Here is an 11,536-nt window from a genome sequence, read left to right on the forward strand (position 1 = left end):
TTGCGATTCCGAGAAGAACACGTCCGACAAGTAGCATGATTTTATTGACCGATGCTGCACAGACAAGAGCTCCGATTGTGAAAATCGCAGATGCTCCGAGGATCACTTTTCGGCGACCAATGTAGTCAGAAGAGGTACCGGACATTAAGGAGCCAACTGCCGCCATACCTAAAAGCTTTGAAATAGGGTTTTAGTTATTGTAGATGCGCCTTGATGCGGAGATTCCAAAACTATAAATTTCATGACGTTTGAATAAAAACTAAGCGAGTTATGATCATTTAAATTTTAAGACAGTGCATTTTACTACTACCAAGCTCAAATTTGCTACTGCTGGGCAGTAGCAATTCTTCATTTTGGTACTGCTAAGCAGTAGCAAAATGGAACTTTGCAGTACCAAAGTTTGAATTTTAGCACTGAACTGAACCTTAAAACATTTGTAACTCGGTTAGTTTCCAACCGATTTTAACGATTTTTCGCTTAAAATGTTCCTATTTTCACGAATTTTCAGACTTTCAATTATTTTTTAAAAGTCATTACTATTCTTTCTGGAAATTGGTGATTTAAAGGGGGCCAGACAGCAAAAATTTCGGGGGCAATTTCAGGGGGCGTGCATTCTGACGTCGCGGTGTTCGCACCTAAAGCACGCAATCCCACGCGCAATTTTTATTTTTTTTATTTCCCGACTTTATTTTTTCAATTTTTAACTATTTTAAACATTAAAAAAGCTTTTTCTTCTTATTTATTATAAAACCCATATAAAAGAGATTTTTCATGTAAATTTCAAGTTCAATCGGCCGATTATTCTGCCAGTGGCCGGTGTTTTCTATAGACATGCGAAACAACTATTTTCTCTCCGATAACCGTTTCTTCACCGTTCCTAGTTATTTCTTCTCGTTGTTACTCTGGGAATAAAAAAAATGTTTTATGACTGGGATTTTCAGAGACGACTCCTCATCTACTGCTATCTTCGCCTTTCGACGACGAACCATGCACGAGAATGTTTTTAATTCTGTGATTTTTTTCAATTGTTAGGTCCCTTTCTAAGAATTGATTGTAGTTTTTTTTCATAATTTATTTGTTAACATAATGAAACACATATTTTTTCATTTTCAACTGATTTTGATATCACGGAGCTAGGCCTCGGCGGCGCGCTGGTAGCCCTTCAGAAATTCCGAGTTCAAAAAGTACAATCCCAAAGAAACAAGAGAAGAAAAAAATAAAAACACTAGCAGGGATTGAACCTCTGACCTTCCGAATACTAGCGTAGAGCGTACCTACAACACTACGCGTGTAAAAGGCGAACACATCGTTTTTGTGTATTATGAAGCGACGCCGCAGCAGCAAGCGGGTGAAGAAATTAGGGTGACAAAAAAGAGCATTTTTTCGTCGGGGATGTGTTTTTTTTCAGGTTTTGAAGTACATAGCTATATTTATACTTCAGAGTTACATCTTTTGATAAAAAACAAAAATTTTGAAATTTTTGATGTCTCCCCTCCTTTAAAGAAATTTATTTCAGAAAAGTTCTCAAAATATTCAAACTCCCATATCTCTGTTAATTTTTATCCGATTTTAATGATTTTTGGCTTAAGATATTCCAAAATTTCTCAATTTTCAAACTTTTTAAAACTATATCTTACCTGGTGAAATACTAACCAACACCTCCTGCCATACAGTATCCATAGGTTTGAGCCCAGGTGCATCTGGCATGTACAACATGGCCGCCGACACCACAGAAGTGTCATATCCGAATAAAAATCCGCCGATAACAGCGGCAGATGCTAAAATGTACACAAATAGTCCCAATTTTGGATTGTGAGCCGGCTTTTCCTGGCCACTACTTGAAAATGCGGCCTGGAAGGATTTTTTGAATATTTGAAAAACACATTTTCGATCTGAAATTGAAAAGAATTGGACTTAAAAACTCACAATAGCAACCATAGTTCAGTTTTTTTCCGTTTTTCAGTAATGCGTCTTTAAAGATTACAACTTTTTCGGGGGGTGAGCACCAATTTTTGCCACTGATAAGCGACGATTTTTATACAGGAATCTCTCGCCAAGGAGGCGCAGGGTTTTGACTTTTAGAAATCAGTTTTTGGAGAATTTCAGAACTTCTTATCAGTGAATTTATGGAAAAAGTTGGTCAGAGAGTGTGGGGAATCGAGAGGATCTTTGGGGGAAGACTTTTAATGATTTTCGAAGATCGTTAAAATTTTTTGAAGTATCAAAGTGCATTCCATTTTAATTGCACACTGTTCAGTGGGTCATAAAAATTTTCGAGGTTTGGATTCTTTTGATTTTTTGAAAAGGTTTGTGTAGTTCCTGTTTTCCTACTATTCCAATGCGTTCTAAGGAACCTGAAACCCCTTAAAAGTCATGAAAATCCCACGAATCTATGTGAGGCCCTTCTGGTTTAACCTATTTCCACTTTTCAATTTCTCAAAACTTCAAAAATTTCTATCAGAATCGGAATAATCTAAAATTCAATTCAAACAATATATTTCGAATAGATTACAAAAATCTGAAAATTTAATTTTGCAAATACTCTTTTGATCTCCTTATTTTTATCATTGTTTTGTTCAGAGTGCAAATTGGTGATAAAAACGACTATAGTGTTCTAAAGTTTCCTAAACTTTGTTTCTATTTTCTATTCTTCAAAATAAATTGATCCCAAAAATAACTTTTCCTTTAAAATTGAATGAAAATTGATTGATTTACAATTTTTTGAAGTTCCATTTCAATATAGAACTTTTACCTTTTTGCTACTGTATTTTTTTAAATTTTCAAATGATATGATAAGGGACAAATTTCCAACAATTAGAGCCAAAAATCGTTTAAAACTGATGAAAACTGACCAAGTTACAAGGGATTGAAGTTTAGACACTGTGCTAAATTTTCAATTTTGGTACTGCAAAATTCAAATTTGCTACTGCCAAGCAGTACCAAAATCAACGGCGCTCAAACTGCAAAACACTCTATTTCAGTTAGTTTTTGTTCAATTTCATTGATTTTTGGCTCAAAATGACGGAAATTTTCTAAAGTAAACGAGTTAGGACAATTTTCAAGGAAGTCGTGCTTTCATTTTCTCATCTTTTGGTCAGTTTACAGAACTTTTAATTTTTACAAATTACTTTGACGGATGCGCCTTGAAATTCTGATACCGAAAATGTTAATGTCATAAAATTTTGATAAAAACGAAGCGAGTTCTGAGCGTTTGAAGTTTGAAGGCAGTGCATTTTACTACTGCCAAACTCAATTTCGCTACTGCTAAGCAGGTGCAAAATCCAATTTGCTACTGCTAAGCAGTACCAAAATCAACGGCGCTGAAAATTCAAAAGACCATATCTCGGCTAGTTTTTGTCCGTTTTTCCTGATTTTTAATTTAAATTGATTGGAAGTTTCTTTTCTTTGAATTGTGCCAGATAACATTTTCAGAAAAATCAAATCTCAAGAGTTTTCCAGAGCTTTTGATACCCAACTTGTATCTCATGAACTGTTTCCATTTTTCAGATTCCATTGTCATTTTGCAAAAAAAAAAGAAATTGTTGTTCATTATTCCCGTACCAGTCACTGGTCTTCCCTCAACCCCGCCCTTCGATCTTTATAGACACACATACAACGACCAACATCATTGATCATTTTTTTGTCCATTATTACAGAGTTAGACATTTATGTATTCCATAATACATGTAAAACACACGTGATGATAAAAATTAGGTGTCACAGGAGAGAAAGGAGAATTAGAGAAAATTGTTCTTTGTCGCCACCCCGGAGGGGGGCAACTTTTGAAAATCGCAAAAAGAATTATCTGTTTTTTTAATCCTCTTACAATTTTTTCAAACGGTTTTTATTGAAAACTTTAAAAAGATGTAGGTCGAAGTGAAGGGAGCAAAGTTTCTATGTAGAAACATTTTCTGCAGAACATATCAAGAAAAAAAAAACGGATGGGACATAATAGTCGCGGTATCATAAAATTTTCCGAGGGGTTTTAAAACCAACCCACCGCTTCTCAAAACTATTGCATTTTCGTAAATGCATATTTTTCTTCTGGTTTTGGTTTTCTCGGGATTTTCTTGTTCAAATGCAATCGAGGACCCGGAATTTTTTGAGATTACTGTAGACAGAGATCATCCGGAGAAGGTTTATGAAGCGTTTGAACAGTTTAAAATACGGTAATTGGGACAGTTACCGCAAACGCTCTACTAGAAGAGCACCGAAACCGTCAACTTTGAGCTTATATATCTCGGTTCCAGTGAAAGATATGAAAAAGTAATTAACTGATAAAATGTTTATCATAATATCGAAAATATTTTATCAGTTGACCACTTTCTGAGATCTTGTACATCAACCAATATATAGGCTGAAATTTATCAGGTGGCCTTCTAATAGTGTGTTTACGGTAGGTTGACTAGTAGAAAACATTTAATTTTTTTAGGTACCAGAGAAAATATAAGGATGCAGCGGAAACTCAAAGGAGGATGCAAAACTTCATAAAATCGTATAATACTATTGGAATGTGAGAATTTTTTTCAGAGAATTTCGGCTAAAAATATCAATTGATAAAACTTTCCAGATTGAACCTAAAATCCAACGAATCCGGCTACACGTCAACTTTTGGAATCAACAAGTTTTCGGATCTCTCGTCAAAAGAATTCCAGCAAAGATTATCAAACATTGCACCAAGTCAGAAATCCAGAAGCACCATGAAAAAAGCATCACCCTTCTTGAAACGACACAAGCGCCAAGTTGACGAACTTCCGGATTCGGTAGATTTGAGATACGAGAAAGTGAACGGGCGTTATATTGTTGGAAATATTGTCAAGGATCAAGGATCATGTGCTTGTTGTTGGGGATTCGCGGTTACCGCTGTCGCTGAGGCAGTGTATGCAGCTAATGTTGGTCCATTTACGGTGAGAAAGGACATCTGGTCACACAGATACAGTACACCAAGTGCTAGAAAACTCCAATTCCTTTTTTTGTTTCCTAAGATTTTTTTTTCAAAATTACTATTCTAGGACCACTGAGAGCCGAGGTACAGCTATCTGAAGTTCCGGGTGCGAGAGGCACAGACGACGAGACAATCTAACTGTCTCTTCGAAACTTCAAACGGCTGTATCTCGGCTTCTAGAAGTGCTAGAACGTTGGTTTTTGAACTAAATAAAAATTCTGAAAGCACATTTTTCATATTTAAATCCTAGAAAAAATTGATTTGAGACCAAAAACTGTATAATAGGAATCATACGATATTGCTTTAAAAAAACTTCCCAGTTTCAGTACCTCTCCGAACAAGAGCTCTGTGATTGTGCTACTCCTGGAAGCCTTGGATGTACAGGTGGTGATCTGGTATGGGGAACGGAATACATTATGGGCCGAGGACTCGCAGCAAGCTCCACATACAAATGGGACGAGCATCGAGCCAATCAATCAGGAATGTGTGTATCCGAAGAAAATAAACGAGTACTTGTGGAGGATAAATTCGATTACTATTTTGCTGATCGATATAACGCTGAGGAGGAAATCATGGCAATGTTGGTGCAGTGGAAAAGTCCTGTTGCGGCGTGTAAGTGATTTTTTTTATGGGAAAAATAGGGGAGAAGATTTCAAATAATTTGAGCCAAACATCAATAAAATCGGATGAAAACTAACCGAGTTAAAAGGGTTTGAGGCTTAATTCCAAAAAATGAACTTCTCCATCTGTTAAAAATGTTTCTTATTAATAATTTCTTTCCGCACAGATGATAAGGGAAAAATTTGCAACAATTTGAGCTAAGAATCAATGAAAACGGTCGGAAACTAAGTGAGTTATGAGCGTTTAAAGTTCTGGGACAGTGCATTTTACTACTGCCAAACTCGAATTTGCTACTGCTGGGCAGGTGCAAAACCCGATTTGCTACTGCTAAGCAGTACCAAAATCAACGGCGCAGGAAATTCAAAACGATGTAATTCGGCTCATTTTTGTCCGTTTTCACGGATTTTTGACTCAAACTGTTTGCAATTTTCTTCTTTATTATGCAGTTTAAAAATTCTGAAAAAGTCGAATTTTAAGCCGAGTTATGACAACTTTTAAGCCATTCGTTGTTTCTTTAATTTTTGTAACTAATCAAAACTTTGAGTTTTTGAAAATAAATTGACAGATGCGTCTAAAAATTCTGATTCCAAAAATATTAGTTTCATAGAATTTGTATAAAAACTAAGCGAGTTATGCGAGTTTTAAGTTTTAGGACAGTGCATTGTACTACTGCCAAGTTCAAGTTTGCTACTGCTTACTATTAGCAGTACCAAAATGAATAACTCCGAAAATTCAAATCATTATAACTCAGCTTGTTGTTGTCCGTTTTTACTGAAAGTCGACTCAACATGTGTGAAATGTTCTATTTTATTATTTAGAATTTTCAAATTTTCAGCATTCGCCGTTGGAAATCGCTTCCGTTCGTATAGCGATGGAGTCCTTGTAGAACAAGATTGCGATTTGAAAGGGCCCTCATTCCATGCTGGCGCTATCATTGGATACGGATCGGAACGTGACTATTTCGGACGTATTCAGAAGTATTGGATCGTTAGAAACTCTTGGGGACCATATGACTGGGGAAACGAAGATGGATACTTCAAAGTGATTCGTGGAAGGGATTGGTGTGGAATTGAATCGATTGGTGCGGTTGGAGGACGGATTGCGGATCATACTCATGCTTGAATGAATTTTTATTATTCTTCTCGTTCTCTGTGTTCCAGGAGTCGCGGCATAAAAAGTTATATATCCTAGAAAACTCGCCCCCTGGGGAACATTCTCCAGACATGTTCACTCTTCCAAAAACGAGAAATTCTTTAAAAATATTCTTTGCGTCTCTCCTTTCCCCTCTCTGCCAACTGGACCATCGGGGGGTCCCCGGGAGCCAACGTAGTGTCCGATAAGAGAGAAAAAGAAGAAGAAGAAGAAGAAAAAATATGAAATTCAAAACCGATGTTTGTGTATGTGTGCTGGGTGAGCCCCACGATATCCAATATGTTTCGATGTATTTTGACATTAACCCCACCCCCCTTCCCCCACTGATCCCCTCTTCCTTCTTTTCTCTTAGAATTCAATTCTTTTCTTTTTTTTCAGAATTCGCAGAGAATTGGAATTTTCCAGATCGTAGCATTTTTCAAATTATCTATATCTCTAGTTTAAAGAAAGAAAGTTTGAAGTTTGGAGGCCGACAAGTCTAGGGTTTCTCGGCCACCAGATTGTAAACTAGCAACATATATTTGGCTGAAGAGGGACACGCAAATTTTATTTTCTAGATGGACAGAAAATTTTTTTTATAGTAATTCAGTGCAACGTTAAACGCTGATTCCAAAACTATAAGGATTTATAGCAATTAGATAAAAATCTTCCTTATAAATAAAACGCTAGAGGCGTCTGTCCGCCCCGGTTTCAGTCTGTAAACTTTTGAAAAGCTTGAAAAATTCATATAAATTTACGTGACCCTTTAAAAATAATTGAGGAGCTGAATCAGTAAAAAAACTAGATTGGTTCGCGCCGGAGGCGCACCAGTTTGCTAGTCATAAATAATAAAATAGAAAATTTTCAAGATTTTCATCCAAAAATCAGAGAAATCGGACATAAACTAGCCGAGATATAGTGTTTTGAAATTTTGGCGTCGTTGATTTTGGTACTACCCAGCAGGTACAGAATTGGATTTTGCACCTGTCTAGCAAAATCATAGTCGAAAAAAAGGTTCCGGGAACCCGTCTTAAAACTATTCGATTTGTCTGAAAGTTTCAGGGTATACTAAACAAAATTCATTGTTGTAGTTGACAACTGTTTTGAAAAATCGCTCCCAAGAAAGATATGCCACGTGGAAGAAGCCGTCCTTTTAAGCTGGGCAGGTGCAAATTTGGATTTTGGTACTGCTTGGCAGTAGCAAAGTTGAGCTTGGCAGTAGTAAAATGCACTGTACTGAAACTTTAAACGCTCATAACTCGCTTAGTTTTTATTCGAATTCTATGGAAATTGTATTTTTGGAAGCAACATTTTTGGCGCATCTGTCACAATAATTTGAAAAAAAAAATTAAAGTTATGTATAGTGACAAAAATTTAAGGAAAAAACGATTTGCTTGAAAATGGTCATAACTCGTATAATTTTTTAGGTCCAAAAATGTTTTATTGTTTAAATGAAAAAATAATCCAATAAAAAAATTTTATGCTAAAAATCAGTGAAGTTGAGCAAAAACTGACTGAAATATATTGGTGTGAAATTTCAGCACCGTTGATTTTGGTACTGCTTAGCAGTAGCAAATTGGTTTTTGCACCTGCCCAGCAGTAGCAAAATTTAACTTGGCAGTAGCAAAATGCACTGTCCTAAAACGTAAAACGCTCATACTCGCTTAGTTTTTATACAAATTCTATAAAATTAATATTTTTGGAATCAGAATTTTTAGACGCATCTGGCAATGTATTTTCGGAAACTCAAAGTTTTGACTAGTTACAAAAATTAAAGAAACAAACATTTTGAAACCTCATAACTCGCTGAGTTTTCATCCGTTTTCATTGATTTTTAGCTCTAATTGTTCTAAATTTTTCCTTTATCATTAATTTATAAAACCCGTCCGATAACTGCCTTTTTTCACCCTCTAATTTCCTCCAGAATCCCTTCTGTTTCCAAAAAAAGTAAGAAATTATAGCTTCTTCTTCTTCTTTTTCTTCCTCCAATTGCATATCCTGCAATCATGTTGTCTCTCTTGTATGTGCTCCTTGCCTCGACGACCACCAAAAAGAAAGAAAAAAAACTTCGTGGTGGTGTCCACCAACAATTTTCAGGGACGTCTAGTAGCCCAGCCTTCTAAATGAGGTCCCCCCGTCCGCTCCTCCTGGTAGCTCTTTCCCTTCTGGCAGCCTTCAAACTACTAGTGCCAGAAGAAGAAGAAGAATATCACTAGAGAGATAGTAGGGAAAGGTGGAGAGACGCAGAGAGAGACATTCTGCTCCGGAGAGCAGAAGCCCGGAGGATAGGAAGAGAAGAGAGGAAACGGGGGGACTTGGGAAAAAGAAGAAAAAGAAGAAGTGAAAACGTATTGATCTCTCTCTCTCTCTCTCTCTCTCTCCATGGAGAGAAAGGTTGAGAGAGAGTGTAACTCTTTCTTATTCTCCTTCTGTCTCTCCTCGTTTTTCTTCATTGTCCTCCTCTTCCCTTGCTAACTGGTCCATTATTGCTCATTATCGGTTCTTCTTGTCTTCTTTTCTGTCATTTTCTCTTTTCCTGGAAATCAGGTTGCTCTGATTTTGGTTGGACACTGTTTGGGGCTTATTTTGCAATGTCAGATTGCAATTAGATTTGAAAATAGCTGAAAAATGACTGAAATTTTCTTTAAAATGTCTGAAAAGTTACTGAAAAATTATACTGAATTTTTTGAGGTCATGCTGAAATCAATTTTTCAACATTTTTGAAAGTTCAATGAACGTTTTAGTCAAAAGTCACAAAAATTGAATCATTTTGAAAACGTTATGATTATTTAAAGTTTTTGGAATCAAATAATTTGATTCCAAAATTTCAAAAATTCTCAAGTTTCTTGGAAATCAACGATTCAGTTCAACTTTTTATAAATCTGAAAAAGAGAGAACAACTACATATTTTAAGACAAGTTTTATCTAGATTGGTTCATTTTGAAGAAAGTTATGATAAATTGAAATTTTGGAATCAAAAAATTTGATTCCCGAAATCGTCAAAATGTCATAACTTTCTTTAAAGTTTCCCAAATTTCTTGGTTTCTAGCTAAAAATTTGTGGATTTTTCACCATTTTCAAACAAATCAGTGTAACAATAGAAAATTTCTCTGGTTTCGACCTAAATTGGAATTTTTAATTTCAAAAATTGATTTTGAAATTTTTTTTTGACAATTCTAAAAAACATGGTTATCGGCCAATCCTTGTTAGGGTGTTTTTAGGATAGTGCCGCGGTCGACGGCAGTCGAAAAGAAGTATTGATTCATTCAGTAACTTTCTATTCACCACCACCACCTCCTCCTCCCCATCCATTCCCATTTTGAATCCATACTAAATTCGCTTAGCACGCTCTTTCATTTTCTTTTCATTCTCTTTTCTCTCTCTCTCTTTCTCTCTCTCTCTCTCTCTCTCTCTCTCTCTCTCTCTCTCTCTCTCTCTCTTTTCGTTTTTCAATTTTCCACGGTTATGCTCCATGTACGATGCTCCGTAATCCCCCCCACACGCATCCATCCCCGCAATTTCATTATAATAGTGCCTCTCTTTCCCTTGAAGGTCCGTCCTTTTAGCTTTAAAAGGAGAAATGGTTAGTTTTGATTTTTATTTTAGATCGGTTTCTCAAAATTTTTATGATTCCAAAATTTTGAAATTTCATAACTTCCTTCAAAATTGCCCATATTGCTTGATTTTTACCTTAAAATGTGTGGTTTCTCTTCTATTCTTGATTTTTAAACATTTCTAGTATTTTAGATCAGCCATTTTCAAGTTTTACATAGTATTTACGTTCCTTCTTGCTCCATTTCTTTAGAAACCATATATTCCATAGAGCCAGTCTTTTTTTTTCAATTTTGAAAACAGTTGAGCGTAATTGGGTCTCACATAAAACTATAATTTATAAAAAATAATACATTTTAAGACTAATTTCATCAAAATTGAACAATTTTTAGGAAAGTTACGATCATCTGAAGATTTTGGAAGCAAAAATTTTGGGTTCCAAAATTTTCAAAAGACCATAACTTCCTTCAAAATTTCTTGAAAGGCTTGGTTTCTAGCTCAAAATGTGTGATTTGATTTCTTCTCAGTGCATTTTCATTCAAAGAAAGTTGCATCAATTTTGAAGAAAGTTATGATGAGTTGAAACTTTCGGAATCAAAATTTTGAGTTCCAAAATTTTTAAAATACCATAACTTTCTTCAAAACTGCTCAAAATGTTTGGTTTTTAGCTAAATATATGTGATTTTGTTTTCTTAATTTTGATTTGTAGTAGTCTGTTAAAAAATTAACTGTTAGCTGTTGAAGTTCACATAGAATTCGCCTACACAAAAATGTTCAAGATTAGACCGCGTTGCTGGCGCTTAGAAGCCTAAAAAGGCTTTGAAACGTTTTGGAAATTAATGTTGACACATTTTCGAATATTCCAGAAACATTTTAAGTTAAAGATCACAAACCTTGAACCATTTTGAACAAAGTTATGATGATTTGAAATTTTTGGATTCTAAAATTTTCAAAAAGTTATAACTTCCTTTAAAATTGCTGAAAGTTCTTGGTCTTTGGTTCAAAATGTGTAGTTTTTTGCTATTTTTGAGTTTAACATGAACATTTTAAGCCGAAAATCTAAAAAATTGAACCATTCTAAAAAATTGAACCAGTGGAAATTTTTGGATTCAAAATTTTTGGATTCTAAAATTTTTAAAATGCCATAACTTTATTTAAAATCGCTCAAAAATTTTGGATTTCAGCTCAAAATGTGTGGTTTTTATTTTTTTTCTTTTATTTTTTTTCAAACTTATTGAACTGGCTTATTAACTCATCTAGCTTTTCAGAAACTCTAAACTATCTGTT

The 11,536-nt window shown here is 35.1% G+C and overlaps 2 protein-coding genes across 2 annotated transcripts in view; one reads left to right on the forward strand and one right to left on the reverse strand.

Annotated features, from left to right (window-relative positions):
• CBG12921 overlaps positions 1-1,938 on the reverse strand; it is a gene marked incomplete at both ends in the record, with an annotated part of 5,321 nt that extends 3,383 nt beyond the window's left edge. Inside the window, 3 exons of the mRNA XM_045238550.1 lie at positions 5-168; positions 1,638-1,851; positions 1,927-1,938. Coding sequence (XP_045095004.1) covers positions 5-168; positions 1,638-1,851; positions 1,927-1,938 — 390 coding nt within the window. The remainder of the gene's footprint in view (positions 1-4; positions 169-1,637; positions 1,852-1,926) is intronic.
• Positions 1,939-4,029: 2,091 nt separating this feature from the next.
• CBG12922 lies at positions 4,030-6,688 on the forward strand (the record flags this gene model as incomplete). Its single annotated transcript, XM_045238551.1, has 5 exons — positions 4,030-4,169; positions 4,433-4,513; positions 4,571-4,907; positions 5,272-5,557; positions 6,402-6,688. The coding sequence occupies 5 exons, from the start codon at positions 4,030-4,032 to the stop codon at positions 6,686-6,688; spliced, it is 1,131 nt and encodes a 376-aa protein (XP_045095005.1).
• Positions 6,689-11,536: the final 4,848 nt, after the last annotated feature.

This window comes from Caenorhabditis briggsae (assembly GCF_000004555.2).
Source record: "Caenorhabditis briggsae complete genome, chrV, whole genome shotgun sequence".
In the NCBI taxonomy this organism is placed as follows: Eukaryota; Metazoa; Nematoda; class Chromadorea; order Rhabditida; family Rhabditidae; genus Caenorhabditis; species Caenorhabditis briggsae.